The sequence below is a fragment of the Somniosus microcephalus genome, chromosome 1 (genome assembly GCF_052327205.1).
Source record: "Somniosus microcephalus isolate GS21.2 chromosome 1, FLI_Smic_1.0, whole genome shotgun sequence".
NCBI classification, from domain to species: domain Eukaryota; kingdom Metazoa; phylum Chordata; class Chondrichthyes; order Squaliformes; family Somniosidae; genus Somniosus; species Somniosus microcephalus.
This window is the reverse complement of record NC_140987.1, coordinates 400,600,220-400,619,058: the sequence shown is the minus strand read 5'-3', so window position 1 is coordinate 400,619,058 and position 18,839 is coordinate 400,600,220. Positions and strand designations below refer to the sequence as shown.

At 47.7% G+C, this 18,839-nt stretch overlaps 1 protein-coding gene across 9 annotated transcripts in view; it reads left to right on the top strand.

Annotated features, from left to right (window-relative positions):
• Positions 1 to 18,839, top strand: part of dlg3 (discs, large homolog 3 (Drosophila)) — a 774,284-nt gene that overhangs the window by 739,903 nt on the left and 15,542 nt on the right. For all 9 annotated transcript variants that reach the window (XM_085998120.1, XM_085998110.1, XM_085998103.1 and 6 more), the window contains 2 exons: positions 10,112 to 10,284; positions 11,332 to 11,441. In XM_085998120.1, coding sequence (XP_085854246.1) covers positions 10,112 to 10,284; positions 11,332 to 11,441 — 283 coding nt within the window. The remainder of the gene's footprint in view (positions 1 to 10,111; positions 10,285 to 11,331; positions 11,442 to 18,839) is intronic.

Sequence of the window (18,839 nt, the reverse complement as noted above, 5' to 3'; positions counted from 1 at the left end):
CCTGACATCATTTCATGGTGCAACGCCCTTTGTGCGCCCCGAACTGGAAATTCAGTGGCGCCGGCCTATTGTGCGCATGGCACCCCCCACGACTGGTAGAGGAGAACGGTTCCCAGTCGCTGCGGGGCGCGCTAATTAAAGGGGACTCCTCCTGCAGTATAAATGTCAGCCATTTTGCTCCACTCCTTCTTTGTGAGAGACGGATATTTGGAGAGAGACAAAGGTAGAGAGCTTTCTGGTTTGGCTGAACACTCGCACAGGTACTTGTGGCTTCAGGCCACAGCTTTGCACTTGGATTTAACTTTCAGTGCCATAGCATTGATCCGATACATCTAATGGGGGCTGCAATGGGTGTAGGTGTTGGCTTACTGCATTGCATTCAAAGGGCTCAGAGACGCCATGAGAGAGTGCCAGTCATGGCCAGACGGAGAAGGGCCAACAGGCGTCGGCACAGGAGGCCTTACCCACCCAGGGTATACCGCCAGCAGTTCTCATATCTGAACATGTCTGAGGAGCAGTGTGTTCGGAGGCTGCGATTCAGAAGGGAGGTGGTCACTGAGATCTGCCACCTGCTTCGCAGAGATCTGCAGCCACAGCTCAGGAGCAGGATGTCTCTGTCGGTGGCAGTGAAGGTGGCTCTCAACTTCTATGCCACCGGCTCCTTCGAATCCGCTACTGGGGACATTTCCAACATCTCCCAGTTCGCGGTAAATTGCTGCATCCGCCAGGTGACCAATGCCCTTTTCAGAAGGAGACGTCAGTTCATCTCCTTCCCCATGACCCTGGACAAGCAGCAAGAGCGTGCAATGGGATTTGCAGCATTAGCGGGCTTCCCCATGGTGCAGGGCGCCATTGACTGCACGCATGTGGCTTTGCGGGCACCTCTAGAGAATGCCGAGGATTACCGCAACCAGAAAGGCTACCATTCGCTCAACGTGCATTTGGTGTGTGACCACAGGCAGCTCATACTAGCTGTCAATGCCCACTTTCCAGGCAGCAGCCACGATGCCTTCCTCCTGCACCAGACTTCTGTGGCAGACATGTTCGAGGCCCAGCCTCACCCACGAGGATGACTTCTCGGGGACAAAGGCTATCCTTTGTGCACCTGGCTGATGACCCCGCTCCGTGCGCCCAGCACCCCTGCTGAAGAGCGATACAATAACAGCCATCAAGCAACCAGGAACATCATTGAGCACACAATCGGCATGCTGAAGCAACAGTTCCGCTGTCTGGATCGTTCCGGGGGAGCCCTACAGTACTCGCCTGAGCGAGTCTCCCATTTCTTTGTCGTGTGCTGCATGCTGCACAACCTGGCTATCCGCAGGACTCAGCCACTGCCAGCAGACATTGGAGGGCCACCAGAGGAGGAGGAGGAGCACCAGCACGGGAGGGAGGCAGAAAGTGCAAGGGCCGTCCATCAGCGGCTTATTGCAACTCGGTTCTAGGCCCCCTCTCAGGGAATGGCCTGTGCCAATGAAAGAAAATGAATGTAGCCGCTCCACAAGCCCTCAGCCGATCAAGGCAACAAATACTTCCAAAAGCAAACATGGACAGTGCGATTTAAGAATTTTTTTTACTGTGATAACTCTGTGCCCTTCCCGCATGACAAACTAATTCAGAGAAACCCCCCCAAAAAAAATGAAGACACCAGTCTCGGCCTTCATATAAAAAACAAAGACACCAGTCTCGGCCTTTTATATATAAAACAAATACACCAGTCTCGGCCTTTATATATAAAACAAATACACCAGTCTCGGCCTTTATATATAAAACAAATAGACCAGTCTCGGCCTTTATATATAAAACAACACATTTGGCCACACCTTCTACTTTTCCCCCCTGCGAGGGTGATCCGTCTCGCTTCCATGACTGGCCCCTACCCGCCCTGCAGCTCCTCCTCAATGGGACCCCAGTGGCTGCAGCAAGGCTGGGGGAAGGCTGCTGAGGGTCAGATGGTGAGACAGCAGATGCCCTTGGGGGTCGGCCTGGGCCTGGAGGGGCCGGCTGCTGACTGCTCCAACTCTGCTTGGGCGGCAGCAGTCTGTCCTACGGGTGGTGGCAGCTGCAGTGGAGGAGTGACAGTGTTGGCTGCAGGAATGCTGCCAACCTGACAGAGCACAGGCACTCCCTAGTCGGCTGATGCACTGGCACTCGCACGGGCCAGCACTGCAGCATGCGCAGCAATCTGCTGAAGTACAGACTGCTGGGGTGCGGCGAGTGCCCCGGCGATGCCTGGCCGATCCAGCGAGGGTGGCAGCAGTTAGTGCCCTTGTGGCCCTGGTCTGTGTCTGCATCACACCAGCCAGTGAATGCACGGCATGACTGAGCACTTGGCTGGAGGCCGCCTGTGATGCCGCGAAGTCCTGCAGACTCCTGGCCTGTGCTGCCCCGAATTCCTGTACACTCCTTGCCAGTGACTCTATGGAGTCAGGCATCCTTGCCACTGCAGCCATGAGCTCAGTGTGCCTGCGCTCAGCCTGGGCGGCCATTTCCGCAAGGAGCCGCACCTCCTCTGCGTTCACCGTAGCAGGACTGGAGGCCGCACTCACCCTCTGGGGAGAAGGCTGCCGAGCTTCCCCACCCCTCCCGCGTTGCTGCAGCCCGCTGGGCCCTGGAGCTTCACTCTCCTCCGACCCTTCCCCCCTGCTCCCCTCCAGGGAAGACGCGTCCCCATCATGGCCATGGGCTGCCTCGGCTGAGGGTGTCCCTGATGGGCCGGCTTCCTCTTCCTCCTCCTCTATTTCTGACTCCGAGACAGTGCCAGCTTGAGGGGCCGCCTCCTCACCTGGCGATTCACCATCTGAAAGCAGGGAGGCACAAGAGTTGCTTTAGAGTGAGGACAGGGCGGCAGCGAGGGAGGCACTGCATTGGTTCGATAGTGGCAAAGGATGCTGGTGTGAGGCGTAAGTGGAAAGAGAGAAGTCAAAAAGGTGATGACCTTACCATTGGTGCCCAGAACAGGGTTGGCATCTCCAGTGGCGACGGGGCCGGCGGCCGGCCTGCCATGATCCGCTCCACTCGCTGCTCTAGGTCGCTGAGCTGTTTCAGGTCAGGACGGCCTCCCCCGGTCTGTCGCTGCTGTCTTCTGTTATGCGCCAGCTTGCCCTGCAAGAGAAAGGACAGCTTCTAAGTACAGTGTGAAGCCCTGATCCTGCCTGCACTGCCTCCGATGGTGGAATAGCCCTGACAGTGTCAAGCCCTGATCTTGCCTGCACTGCCTCCCATGGTGGAATAGCCCTGACAGTGTCAAGCCCTGATCTTGCCTGCACTGCCTCCCATGGTGGAATAGCCCTGACAGTGTATAAAGTCCTGAATGTGCAAGTGCTTTTCATGACAGTCCCATAGCTGCTGGATGAGGGCTGGGCATTAGGGCTTTCAGGTCCCTTTGGCCATAAAGTGAGGTGCACATGCAGGGATGAGGAGGATACTGGAAAGGGTACTCACCCTGACAACCCGAGTGAGGTCGTTGAATTTTTTTCGGTATTGGGTTGGAGTCCTGCCAACCACGCTGTTGGAGGTGACCCTGTTTGCCACCTCCCCCCAGGCTTTCCAATAATCGGTGGGCAGCGGCCTCCTGCCACCCTCAGGGAAGAGGACATGGCGCCTGCGCTCCACTGCGCCAACCAGCACCCTCAGGTCACCCTCGCCGAAGCGCTGCACTCTCTCCCTGGCCTTCTCCATTCTCCTGGGCATGGAGCAGTTCAAACAGCAGTGGTCAGGCCTTGTTTAAGGGCTGCAGTGTGCAGGGCGTGGCAGCCAAACAATTCCACCCTCCCCCTTTAAGAGCTGACCGGCGCCTGACTGTCTGCCTTCAATCAGCAACTCGCTGCGCCCGCCCTCGGTGTTAGCGCCTCAGATCGCCGGCTTAGCGCCTAATAATAGACGTGCATCGCCTGCTTTAGCGCAGCAGCAACCTCTTGGGGTGATGCAACTGAATATCGGCGAAGGTGGCGCTAAGTTGCACCGGGCGCAAAATTTAGCGACCGCCCGGCTGTAGCGCCCCAAACGTGGCTATACTGAATTTCTAGGCCCTAGTGAATAAGGCAGATGAGCTAAGGGCAAAAGTAGACCATGGAGGCATGATATTATAACTGTTACTGAAACATGGCTGAAAGAAGGGCAGGAATGGCAGCTCAGCATTCCTGGTTACAGGGTTTTCAGATGAGATAGAGAGGGGGATAAAAATGGGGGGGGTCGCAATATTGGTTAAAGAAACAATTACAGCTGTGAGGAGGGATTATATGTTAGAAGGATCATCAAATGAGGCCATATGGGTTGAACTGAAGAACAAAAAAGGAGCAATTACACTGCTGGGAGTGTACTATAGACCCCCAAACAGAAGAGCAAATATGTAGGCAAATTTATGAGAAGTGCAAAAACAATAAGGCAGTAATAGTAGGGGATTTCAACTACTCTAATATTAACTGGGATAGAATCAGTGCAAAAGGTATAGAGGGCACAGAATTCTTAAAATGCATTCAGGAGAACTTTTTGAGCCAGTATGTAGCAAGCCCAACAAGAGAGGGGGGCGGTTCTGGACTTAGTTTTAGGAAATGAAGCTGGGCTAGTGGGAGGGGTATCAGTGGGAGAGCATTTTGGTGGTAGTGATCATAATTCAGTTAGATTTAGCGTAGTTATGGAAAAGAACAAAGATCAGGAGTAAAAGTTCTTGATTGGGGAACGGGCAATTTTACCAAGCTGAAATGTGATTTAGCAAAAGTGGACTGGAAACAGCAACTTGAAGGTAAATCAGTGTCAGAGCAGTGGGAGGCATTCAAGGAGGAGATAGTGAGGGTTCAGAGCAAATATATTCCAACAAAGAAAAGGGGTGTGACTCCCAAATCTAGAGCCCCCTCGATGTCAAGGGGCATACAGGGTAGGATATGGCAAAAAGGGGAAACTTATGTCAGATACTGAGTGCTAAATGCTACAGAAAGCCTAGGGAATTCAGAAAGTGCAGGGGTGAAATTAAAAAGGAAATCAGGAAAGCAAAGAAAGGGCATGTAAAAATATTAGCAAATAAATTCAAGGAAAACCCAAAGATGTTTTATAAATACATAAAGAGCAAGAGGATAACTAAAGAATCAGTAGGGCCTATTCGATAAAAGGTAACCTGTGTGTGGAGGCAGAAGACGTGGGTATGGTTCTTAATGAATACTTTGCATCTTTCTTCACAAAACAGAGGGACGATGCAGAGATTGTAGCTGAGGAGGAGTGTGAAATATTAGACGAGATAAACATAGTGAGAGAGGAAGTATTAAGGGATTTAGCATCTTTGAAAGTAGATAAATTGCCAGGCCCGGATAAAATGTATCCCAGGCTGTTAAGAGAAGCAAGAGAGGAAATAGCAGAGGCTCTGACCATCATTTATCAATCCTCTCTGGAGGACTGCTAACGTTGTACCGTTGTTTAAAAAGGGAGAAAGGGATAGACCAAGTAATTACAGGCCAGTCAGCCTAACCTCGGTGGTGGGAAAATTGTTGGAAAAAATTCTGAGGGATAGTATTGTCATTTAGAAAGGCACAAATTAATCAAGGACAGTCAGCATGGATTTGTTAAGGGAAGGTCATGTCTAACTTGATTGAATTTTTTGAGGAGGTAACGAGGGTAGTGCGTTTGATGTAGTCTATATGGATTTTAGCAAGGCTTTTGACAAGGTCCCACATGGCAGACTGGTCAGAAAAGTAAAAGCCCATGGAATCCAAGGGAAAGTGGCAAGTTGGATCCAAAATTGGCTCAGTGGCAAGAAGCAAAGGGTAATGGTCGACGGCTGTTTTTGTGACTGGAAAGCTGTTTCCAGCGGGGTTCTGCAGGGCTCAGTACTAGGTCCTTTGCTTTTTGTGGTATACGTCAATGATTTAGACTTCAATGTAGGGGGCATGATTAAGAAGTTTGCAGATGATGCAAAAATTGGCTGTGTGGTTGATAGTGAGGAAGAAAGCTGTAGACTGCAGGAAGATATCAATAGACTGGTTATGATCTGGAATGCACTGCCTAAAAGGGTGGTGGAGGCAGATTCAATCGTGTCTTTCAAAAGAGAATTAGGTAAGTACCTGAAAGAAAAAAAATTGCAAAGCTGCGGAGAAAGGGCGGGGGATTGGGACTAGCTGAAGTGCTCTTGCAGAGAGCCGGCACGGGCTCGATGAGTCGAATAGCCTCCTTCTGTGCTGTAACGATTCTGTGATTGGTCAGGTGCGCAGAAAAGTGGCAAATGCAATTCAATCTGGAGAAGTGTGAGGTAATGCATTTGGGGAGGGCGAACAAGGCAAGGGAATACATAATAAATGGCAGGATACTGAGAAGTGTAGAGGAACAGAAAGACCTTGGAGTGCATGTCCACAGATCCCTGAAGGTAGCAGGACAGGTAGATAAGGTGGTTAAGAAGGCATACGGGAGACTTTCCTTTATTAGCTGAGGCATAAAATATAAGAGCAGGGAGCCTATGCTTGAACTGTAAAACACTAGTTAGGCCACAGCTAGAGTACGGCATACAGTTCTGGAAATCACATTGCAGGAAAGATGTGATTGCACTAGAGAGGGTACAGAGGAGATTTACAAGGATGTTGTCAGGACTGAAGAATTTTAGCTATGAGGAAAGGTTGAATAGGCTGGCGTTGTTTTCTTTGGAACAGAGGAGGCTGAGGGGAGACTTGATTGAGGTGTATAAAATTGTGAGGGGCCTAGATAGAGTGGATAGGAAGGACCTATTTCCCCTAGCAGAGAGGTAAATAACCAGGGGGCATAGATTTAAAGTAATTGGTAGAAGTATTAGAGGGGAGTTGAGAACTTTTTTCACCCAGAGGGTGATGGTGGTCTGGAACTCACTGCCTGAAACGGTGGTAGAGGCAGAAACACTCGTCACATTTAAAAAGTACTTGGATATGCACTAGAAGTGCCGTAATCTGCAAGGCTATGGACCAAGAGCTGGAAAGTGAGATCAGGCTGGATAGCTTTCTTGGCCGGCAGAGACACGATGGGTCGAATGGCTTCCTTCTGTGCCGTAAATTTCTATGATTCTATGAAAGGAGGGGCTCCAAGCTATGCACAAAGCCCTGTGCAAAGTTGGAGCCAGACTCCATGCTCCTTGATACAGCACGCAGGCTTTCTGGCAGGCTTGCCAATGCACCAAGCATTTCATCAGCCTTCTTCTGTAGCCCACCCTATCAAAGTGCGCATCTGAGTCCTCTGCAGCAGAACTCATGTGCAATCTTGCCCTCCGCTGATCTGGCACCTGCGCAACCCTTGCCTCCTGCCCTGGCTGCAGGCCACTCGTGCCCGGTGTCTCACCGCGTGCAGATCCTGCCTCTATGCTATCCTCTAAATTACATTCAGTGTCAATATCTGAGCTGGTGGCTGCGAGTGTGAAATTGAGTGATGGTATTTCTACATCATCAGTGTCCTGTTGCTCTTCCACCACTGCTTGGCCAGGTGACAGTTCTTGGTTATCTGAAAGAAGACACAAGGGTAAGGTTGTTGTGAGGGGAGTGGGGAAAGCAAGAGGTGCATGCTTACATCATCTACAGCTTGTAAATCAGGAGATTGTGGAATGAGAGGGAAGTGGGATGTGAGACGGAGGATTAGGTATGAGGATACCGTCATCTTCTATGGCTTCAGCCCCACCACTGGCCTCGGCCTCAGCAATGGCCGCTTCAATGATGGCAAGCACTGTCTCCTCCATGGGGTTAAGGACATGCACCCCCGACTGTTATCCACCAGTTGGCTCCTGCTGCCACCTTGTCCCGCACGAGAGAGCGAAGTGTGTCAGTGAGTGTTATACAATCTGATTGGTATGTTACATGAGTCCTGATTGATAGATTGTTGGTTCGTGAGTGATGGGAGTGTGGTGATTTGGGCAGTGCCTGAGGCTAGTGGTGCAGTTGGTGGGATATGTCATTTGAAGATGCCTTTACCACCCGTGTGCCGTCATTGAACTTTTTGCGACACTGCATCCAACTCCTGGTATTGTCCGACATGGCTATCTGGTCCCACTGCCTTCTTAGCATTTGTCTGGAGGGCTTCATGGCCCCCTATGGATACAGCACTTCTCTCCTTTCCACCTCCTCCACCAAGGCCTCCAGTGCAGTGTTTGAGAACCTTGGAGCAGACTCTCTCTCATGTCGTACCATTTATTCAGTCTTTTTCCACGTCAGAGTGACTTGTACAAGGACTTCCACCACCTGTACCAGCCACAATGCACCTCCCTTTTAAGAGGTGCAGGCTGACTTTAAATAGTACAGGCTAGCTTTAACTCATGCTAGCCTCTCACAATTTTGGGCCCCCTGCTGAGGTGTGCAGCCACTCAACAGCTTGAGTAGCACTGGCTGCACGTTACAATCATGATGATGAGCAAGCAGCACAAAATTGGCATGCTGGCTGCATCACATTGAACGGCCGCAGGGTAATCGCACATAGCGAGCCCCTCGCCCGTTTTCAGGGGCTGTGCAGTTTTAGCCCCCTAGAATTTTACAGCACACAGAGGCTATTTGTGCCTGTTGCAGCTGTCAGAAAGAACTCTCCACTTGGTCCTATTTCCCTGTACTTTCTCCATACCCATTTAAAAATTGCTTTTTCAAATAAGCAATGCCTCAATTTTAAAATTCTCATCCTTGTTTTCAAATCTCTCCAAGACCTTGTCCCTCCCTATCTCTGTAACCCCCTCCAGCCCTACAACCCTAAGATATCTGCGCTCTTCCAATTCTGTCCTCTTGTGCACAACCATTGGCGGCTGTGCCTTCAGCTGCCAAGGCCCTAAGCTCAGGAATTCCCTCCCTAAACCTCTCTTTCCTCCTTTAAGATGCTCTTTAAAACCTACCTTTTCTGCCCTAATATCTCCTGATGTGGCTCTGTGTCAAATTTTGTTTGACATCACTTCTGTAAAGTGCCTTGGGGTGTTTTACTATGTTAAAGCCGTTATATAAATACAAGTTGTTGTTATTTCGCCATTTCCCTTTTAAAAGCTATTATGGATTGTAGGGTATTCCATACCCTATTGAACCTATGCTCAAAAAGAAATTCTCCTAACCTCTCCATTCATTCTTTTGGTGATACCATGCCCAGGTTAATGGTGCCTGATGTCAAGGGCAATTATTTTCACCACTCTCCTTGCATTCAGCTCTTGTGTCCCAAGACAGGATTAAGGCTGTGACCAGATCTAAAGTCAAGCGATTCTGATTCATGTGTAGGGGAGGGAAATTGCTTTTCTCTGTATGAGGGGTCTCGTATTTTTATGTTTGAAACATGTGCTTCTCATGTCAGGGGCTCATATTGTCGTGTAACTGTATGTGGCCCACTTACAGGTTTTGATGTGTATTCAGCCCTTATCTCTAAAATGTTGGGCACTCCTGTGTTGAGGGTTCAGTTCCATGGGCATTATCAACCTTCTGGTACTTTGCACAAATTGCCATTCCTCAAGTGTGAGCGTAGGTAATGTGCGTCAGGTTACCTTGTTGTCACCTGACATCCACTTTCTGGTAGGGGTCACTGGAGAGTGGCAAGAAGTTGATGACCCCTCCCTAGCCTGGGGTGCTGAAGACAATTGCAGCACTCCCCACCCCTTTGGCTGGGATCAGTTACCTCAGCAGAGGCTAGGGATGGAACCTGGACTCTTTACGGTCTCGGTGGCTCCGAATGATGGATTTATCCACTAATTGCAGCTGTAACTCAATCCAGCTATTTGGGTGACTGAGCCTCGATTCCCACTATAATTTAGACTTTTCTTTGCTTGTTTTGTTAATGCTAAAGTGGGGAAGAGCAAAACTAGAGGCCATCAATATAAGATAGTCACTAAGAAATCAAATCGGGAGTTCAGAAGAAACTTCTTTACCCAGAGAGTGGTGAGAGCATGGAACTCGCTACCACAGGGAGTAGTTGAGGCGAATAGTATAAATACATTTAAGGGGAAGCTAGATAAGCATATGAGGGAGATGGGAATAGAGGGTTATGCTGATAGAGTTAGATGAGGAAGGATGCTCAAGTAGAGCATAAACACTGGCACAGACTGGTTGGGCTGAATGGCATGTTTCTGTGCTGTATAGTCTTCTGTAATTCTATGTAATTCACAACACATCAAATGAAATATAATTTAATCTGCTGCTGTTCTTCTGCCTTGCAGACACCACCAGGTCAAGACGCGAAAATGAAATTGACGGGCAGGATTATCACTTTGTCATTTCCCGAGAGCAGATGGAGAAAGACATTCAGGACAATAAGTTCATCGAAGCTGGCCAATATAATGACAATCTGTATGGGACCAGCATTCAATCTGTTAGAGCTGTAGCTGAGAGGGTGAGCACAGTTAAAGGTTACAGAAATAAAATGTATATCTGGTTAAAGGGAAGGCTAACTGTTACAGTTGTAACTTTAAGAGGAATGATGTGTTACCCACTGTCATTATGGGATCCCTTATTTTTAAATTGAAGTTAAATCTACACATACAACAAGATACTGCCCATCATCCATGAAGGAAATCACTTGGAATGCTCTCCGTAAGAAGGTCCCCTTTTTGGGTTCAGAGGAGCTCTATTCACTGTTGAAATACAGATTCACTCTGACACTGGTACTAAAACAAAACTTTGTGTGTTGAAGACACAGCAAAGAATTGCTGCTAACAATGGGAGAGCAAAGAATTGCATGTGAGTCTTAGAGTAAGTTTGAATTTATATAACTGGAGATAAGATCAGCAGGACATTAAAAGAGAGAGCTTCCTGAAATTAATTGTCCCAAGGGGATTTTCCTGGTAGATAATGGGCAGTATCTTACTGTATGAAAGACTGAGCACATGAAAAAATGTCACTGAACAGGTAAACTACTCTTTCACTAAAAATATACTTCTTGAAGTCTCAAATGTCTCCAAGGGTAAATATACTGCAGTACTGAGTCTACTTGCCTCTTCGTCATCTTTTGTTAAGTTTTCTAGGTTGACATGTATGCAGATCAAGTCCCAGGTTTCATCCCTTGTCTATAATGAGTTAGGTGCTCTCAGATGACACAGTAGTGATGTTAGGCTCTTGAGTTGGGGTGGGGTGGGGTAAGAAATATCAGCTTGGATTCCAGCTCTTGATTACTAGCCAGTGAACCTGCTGGTGTGTTTTCTGTGAGGTCAAGCTCTGCTCTGTTGGCCTCCATAATTAAATAGCCTTTCAGTGCTCATTATCAAGATGTATGTGGAGCCTTGACCCAGCAAGATTCACTGCCTTTAGGAGGACAGAACAATATATTTCTTCATATCCTGACTTACCTTATTTTCATAGTATATATTGCTCTTAATTTTAGAACTGCAACACATTTTTCAATGGTTTTATGTTATTGAAGTTGTTATTTCCATCCTTGCAGGGAAAACACTGCATACTTGATGTGTCTGGGAATGCGATTAAGAGGTTACAGCTTGCACTACTTTATTCAGTTGCCATTTTCATCAAACCCAGATCTGTGCAATCCCTCATGTAAGTATGAGGTTCTCTCCGTCTGGCTGCAAGTGGGACTATTTTTATTGTAATTCCATTTATACAGTTTTCTAATGTAAAGTTGTCATTAATCCAGCCCCTTTGATTGAAACTGTACCAGAAAAATATGTAGGTTTACTAAATATCATCCTACTGCGTGATGTCTTGTCATCATGAAGCTTCTACTCAATTGCTGTTGGGAGATGGAGACGAGTTCCACTTCTCGGTTCTTAAAAGGTTTTCCTCGTGGCTTTTTGCACCTTCATGTGAAATTAAATAAACGCAGTCTGAAGGAAATGGAGATGATGGATCATTGTCCATTCCTCACTAGAGGGGCTACCTGTTGTACTTAAAAGTAATGTTCTTTCATGGAAAATCTAGCTATTTGCCAAGAGACATCACAGCAGCCACTGGCAATTGCTGGTGACACAATACGAGTCCGCACTGCTGAGTATTTTTCAGTTACTTTAAAGTTGTGCAAACACTAACCAGGACTGCTTGGGATGTCACTGACTACCTCTACAAAGGCCACTCGCTCATGTATATCAGCAGAACAGCTTCCAACCAATCTGTTGACCCAGCTAGGAGAAAACAAAATTCTCAATTTATAAGGGGAGTGTTGAAATTATGTTCTCCCCCCAAGAATGTTCCCCTTAAATTGGATACAACTAAATGGCCTAGAAATTTGTTGGCATGGAGCCCGTTTTTCAGTTGCAAAACAGGCACCTAAGTGTCCAATATGGCTGGTAGCGCGCATGTGCCCATTCCGTGCTGGAAGTGCGTCGCCCACCATATTGGATTGGATTGCTCCATAGGCGTCCAAGCTATGCGCAGGAAGTATGTAAAACGATTAATAAAATATTTAAATAATGGTCCTACACTTGTGATATTGGTCTGTGCCTGACTTGCCGCGTGATAAGCTCGCTCAGCAACTCGTGGCACTAATTGGCAGGAAGGATCCTTCAGCAATGCTGTTTAAAGGACTCATCGAGGTTAGTTGTTGGTTTATCTTTTATGGCTGCGGGTTAGTTTCTGGATATTTTTGGCCTGCTTTCGGACATAAAACTTCATTCTGACTTCTAAGAAGTTTTGCTGGTGCTGGGCTGTTTTTCGCTGCCTTCAAAGCATGGGTGGCCTTTATGGGCTGCCTTTGGGGCTGGAGGATGAGGGGGAGCAGCAAAGAAGACAAGACAGAGAAGGAGAAGAGGGGGGAGCAGGAGGTCATACCCACTGCAGGTATTCAGGGAGCACTTATCTTACATGAACTTCTCTGAGGGACAATGTCTCGGGCACCTTCACTTCATAAAGAAGGCTATCAGCGAACTATGTCACCTGCTGCAACCACAACTTGAGTCTCGAAGCAGGGCATGGACAGCACTGCCTGTGGCTGTCAAGGTCACCATGGCCCTTAACTTTGATGCAACAGGCTCCTTCCTGGCTAAAGCAGGCGACATCAAGCAACATCTCACAATTTTCAGTCCACCATTATATCAGGGAGGTCATCGAGGCTCTATGTCAGGAGGGAGACTTGCATCTCTCTCCTTATGGATGGAGCAAAGCAGGACAAGAGAGCACTAGGTTTTGCCTGCATTGTAGACTTCCCCAGAGTGCAAGGTGCCATTGACTGCACCCACATTGCATGCTCCCCATCACCAGCCTGGCATTTTTCAGAATAGAAAGGGATTCCACCCTCTTCCAACCAGACCTTCAGGTTACAGGCTGGCTATTGGGCAATAAGGGTTATCCATTTCAGACTTGGCTCATGACTCCTGTCAGGAATCCAGGCAAAGTTGCAGAGCTAGCTTACAATGAGACCCATGCTGTCACCAGAAACATTATCGAGCAGAAAGTTAGTGGGATGAAGCAACGCTTCCACTGCCTACACCGTTTGGGATGAGTTTTTCAGTACAGCCCTGTGCGAGTATGCAGATTGGTGATCATTTGCTGCATGCTGCACAACTTTTCCATTAAGAGGTACTAGCTTTTGCCACCATCGGAAGTGCAGGAGATAGGACAGCAAGCAGCATGAAGAGCAGGAGCGGCATTAACCACCAGTGCTTCTAGCTGCCAGAGCTCTCTGTGAGCAGCTTATCCAAGAAGGTTCATGTGAACCATCCCTCCAATCCCCAATACACTAACAGTCACGTAATCCTTTTCGCCACCATTTGATTGCCTTCCTTCAGTCCAGCCTTATTAGTGTTTCCCTCACTTTTCTATGAATATAAACACCAAATCCAGAACAAAAAACAAATTTATCAAACAATTCAGTTCCATCTGTGTCTAACGCTTAACAGAAATAATTAAAAATCACCCTTGTGCAACCTCTTATTGCCCGTCTTCTGTGCTTGTTTATCTATCCTAGTGCTCCTGCAAAGTGTATCCCCAGTGGTTACAGCTTGGGAGCAAGAAGGCTGCTGACTATCCATTGCGGGCACTTCAAATAGTCGTCGTGGACGACCACAACCAGCTCTGAGCTTAGAGGGGCCCGGCTGCAGACTGTAGCATCTCGCTGTGGGCCAGGGCAGTCCGGCCCAGCTGATTGTTTGGCACCACCAAGGAGACTGGCGGAGTGGGAGGCATGCTGTCCTGTGTCTTTCCCATGGAGTCAAGGCCATTCTCCTGGGATTGCGCCTCAGCACTCCTCTGGCTCTGCACGAGTGCAGGAGTGGTGTGGCACTCTGGAAGCCTCTGTCAACACTGGACCACAAAGCCCAAATGGCACTATGAGTTGCAAGGAAAGCTGTGAGTAGAGGCTTCATCATAGAGCTAACCACTTGGTCCATGTCCATGCTCTGCACGAAGCACCAACACAATATCAATGGCTTAGATGAGGGGACCGAGTATAATATATCCAAGTTTGCTGATAATATAAAGCTAAGTGGGAAAGTTAGCTGTGAGGAGGATGCAGAGAGGCTGCAAAGGGATATAGACCGGTTAAGTGATTGGGCAAGAAGGTGACAGATCATAGAATTGTTACAGCACAGTAGGAGGCCATTCGGCCCGTCGAGCTCGTGCTGGCTCTCTGCAAGAGCACTTCAGCTAGTCCCAACACCCCCGTCCTTTCTCCGTAGCCCTGCAAATTTTTTTCCTTCAGGTACTTATCTAATTCCCTTTTGAAAGCCATGATAGGGTCTGCCTCCTCCACCACCCTTTCAGGCAGTGTATTCCAGATCATAACCACTCGCAGCATAAAAAAGTTTTTCCTCATGTCACCTTTGGATCTTCTGCCAATCACCTTCAATCTGTGCCCTCTGGTTCTTGACCCTTTCGCCAATGGGAACAGTTTCTTTCTATCTACTCTGTCTAGACCCGTCATAATTTTGAACACCTCTATCAAATCTCCTCTCAGTTTTCTCTGCTCTAAGGAGAACAACCCCAGCCTCTCCATGTAACTGAAGTCCCTCATCCCTGGAACCATTCTTGTAAATCTTTTCTGTAACCTCTCTAAAGCCTTCACATCCTTCCTAAAGTGCAGTGCTCAGAATTGGACACAATGGGCTGGATTTTGTGAATGGAGGCGAGTTGGAGGCGGGACTGCTGCTTGTCGTGTCAATGTCCCGTCTCCATCCTCGCCTGACCAATCAGAGGGAATTTCCCCTGATTGAGCTGGTTAAGCCCACCCTGCGGGCTCAGCAGGCCAATTAGGGAGGAAGTCACTGAGAGATCACGTCAACGTCAGACATGCTATCTGTCAAGACTTCTTGAAAGAAGAAATGACAGCGTTTGACAGCTCTGTGAAACTGTCAAACAATGACATTCTCTGTAGTTTGATGTGACTTTGTGGTGAGGGCTCATCAAACCTTTCAACTTTGTAAATTTCACATGTCTGTAAGATCGGAGGATCCAACAGCCATTATGTGAAATTAACAAGGAGAATATCGGCTCTCCCCATCCAGCATGGCTAAAGGCTGTAGAAAGAAAACAAGGTAAGTGCACACTTTTTTAAACTTATCACTCACCTTACATACTTACCACTCCACATTTGTACCCATCACTCACCTCTACACCTTACTTCCAAGTGCCTCCGACCAGCGCAGACCTCCTCCGCGTCTCCTCCAACCAGGCGGGGTTCTCAGAGGTCAGTAAGCCTTCACCTGTGAAGGTAAAATGGCACTAATCCTTTTTTCTGTCTGTTAACTGGCGATTAAATGCCTTTCCCGCCTCCAGGAGACAGGACCCAAAGCTGCACATCTTCCCGCCTCCTGGCAAAAGGGCACGGAGGTGGGATGGAGGCGGGTTTGCCATCCGTCCCCACTTTCTCCGATTTTACCGGCTGTCCCGCCTCCATGGGGCTTGGAAAATCCAGCCCAATACTCCAGTTGTGGCCGGGCCAGTGTTTTATAAAGGTTCATCATCATACTCTATGCCTCTATTTATGAAGCCCAGGATCCCGTATGCTTTTTTTAACCGCTTTCTCAAACTGTCCTGCCACCTTCAACGATTTGTGCACATATACCCCCAGGTCTCTCTGTTTCTGCACCCACTTTAGGATTGTACCCTTTAATTTATATTGGCTCTCCTCGCTCTTCCTACCAAAATGTATCACTTCGCATTTTTCTGCGTTAAACTTCATCTGCCACGTGTCCGCCATTCCACCAGCCTGTCTATGTCCTCTTGAATTCTATCACTCTCCTCCGCACTGTCCACTATACTTCCAAGTTTTGTGTCATCTGCAAATTTTGAAATAGTGCCCTGTACACCCAAGTCCGAATCATTAATATATATCAAGAAAAGCAGTGGTCCTAGTACCGACCCCTGGGGAACACCACTGTGTACCTTCCTGCAGACCAAAAAACAACCGTTCACCACTACTCTCTGTTTCCTGTCACTTAGCCAATTTCGTATCCATGTTGCCACTGTCCCTTTTATTCCATGGGCTTCAACTTTGCTGGCAAGCCTATTATGTGGCACTTTATCAAATGCCTTTTGGAAGTCCATGTACACCATATCAACCCTCTCTGTTACCTCACCAAAAAATTCAATCAAGTTAGTTAAACACGATTTGCCTTTAACAAATCCGTGCTGGCTTCCCTTAATTAATCCACACTTGTCCAAGTGATTGCTCCGGATTATCGTTTCTAAAAGCTTCCCCACCACCAAGGTTAAGCTGACTGGCCTGTAGTTGCTGGGTTTATCCTTACACCCTTTTTTAAACAAGGGTGTAACATTTGCAATTTTCCAATCCTCTGGCACCACCCCCATATCCAAGGAGGATTGGAAGATTATGGCCAGAACCTCCACAATTTCCATCTTTACTTCCCTCAGCATCTGAGGATGCATCCCATCCAGTCCTGGTGACTTATCTACAGGAAACTTTCTGGTGTCCGGCACTGACGGGACCGAGCTGGTGCCGTACCATCAAAACTGCCGTAGAAACCAGCGCTAATGTTAAAACATACGGAGCTTTTGAGCTCAGTGTGAATCAACAAACCCTGTTGCTTAGCAACAGCTTCAAAACAGTCGGCCGCAGCTTAAAAGCGTCTCTGTAGCTAAGCAACAGCTTCAGCTGGACCTTGCAGAGCCTGACTGGAAAAAAAAAGCAACGAGAAGTAAAAAAACTTATAGGAAACGGCTCTTGCCGGTAGATAGAGCTTTCCGGACATTTAACCTCCGGTTAAACGAAAGTTTCCTGTACTTTAAGTACAACCAGCCTTTCTAGTACCTCTATCAATTTTTATCCCATCCAATATCTCAACTACCTCCTCTTTTACTATGATTTTGGGAGCATCTTCTTCCTTGGTAAAGACAGATGCAAAGTACTCATTTAGTACCTTAGCTATGCCCTCTCTGCCTCCATGCGTAGGTCTCCTTTTTGGTCCCTAATCAGCCCCACCCCTCCTCTTCCTACCTGTTTACTATTTATATGCCTATAGAAGACTTTTGGATTCCTTTTTATGTTAGCTGCCAGTCTATTCTCATATACTCCCTCTTATTTCCTTTTTCACTTCCCCTCTGAACTTTCTGTATTCAGCCTGGTTTTCACTTGTAGTCTCAACCTGACATCTGTCATACAAACATTTTTTCTGCTTTATCTTACTCTCTATCTCTATCATCATCCAAGGAGCTCTGGCTTTGGTTGCCCTACCTTTCCCACTTGTGGGAATGTACCTCGACTGTACCTGAACCATCTCCTCTTTAAAGGCAGCCCATTGTTCAATTACAGTTTTGCCTGCCAATCTTTGATTCCAATTTACCCAGGCCAGGTCTGTTCTCAACCCAATGATATTGGCCCTCCTCCAATTAAGTATTTTGATTCGAGATGGAATAGAAGGTGGCAGATGGAGTAGAAAGTGGAGAAATATGAAATTATCCAATTTTCCACAGAATGGAAATGCAGAGTATTTTTTAAAATGTGAGAGACTAGTGAATGTTTAGTATTTAGAGGGATTTGGGGGTCTTTGTACACAAATCACAGAAAGTTAGCATGCAGGTACACCAAACAATTAGGAAGGCAAATGGTATGTTAGCCTTTATTGCAAGGGGGTTGGAGTGTAATAGTAAGGAAGTCTTGCTGCAATGATATAAGGCTTTGGTGAGACCACACCTGGAGTACTGTGTACAGTTTTTGGTCTCCTTACCTAAGGAAGGATATACTTGCCTTAGAGGGGGTGCAACGAGTGATCACTAGATTGATTCCTGGGATGAGAGGGCTGTCCTATGAAGAGAGATTGAGTAGAATGGGCCTATATTCTCTGGAGTTTAGAAGAATGAGAGGGGATCTCATTGAAACATATAAAATTCTTAGAGGGCTTGGCAGATTAGATGCTGAGAGGCTGTTTCCCCTGGCTGGAGAGGCAAGAACTAGGGGTCATAGCCTCAGGATAAGGGTCGGCCATTTAGGACTGAGATGAGGAGAAACCTCTTCACTCAGAGGGTTGTGAATCTTTGTAATTCTCTACCCCAGAGAGCTGTGGATGCTCAGTCGATGAGTATATTCAAGACTGAGATCGATACATTTTTGGGCACTAAGGGAGTCAAGGAATATGGCAGGAAAGTGGAGTTGATGTAGAAATGCAGCCATGATTTTATTGAATGGCGGAGCAGGCTCGTTGGGTCATATGACCTACTCCTGCTTCTATTTCTTGCTATGTTCTCACAAGTTGAATCTGACTCCTCCATGCTCTGAGCCATTGTGCCCAAGCACACTGGTAGGATGCCCAGTGCACCTAGCATTTCCTGGTGTATACTCATCAGCCTTCTTCAGCTGCCTGGGCCCTTGAAGTTAGCATCTGAGTCCTCTCCAGCAAAGCTAGTATGTGATCTCGCTCTCCAGCAAGCTGGCACCTGTGGCGCCCTATCCCCCTGACTTAGATGCTGCATACATGGCTGGTAATTCACCACATGAAGACGCCCTCCTCTAGCCTAGCATCTAAAGTATTCATGGTGCCAGTCTGGTGC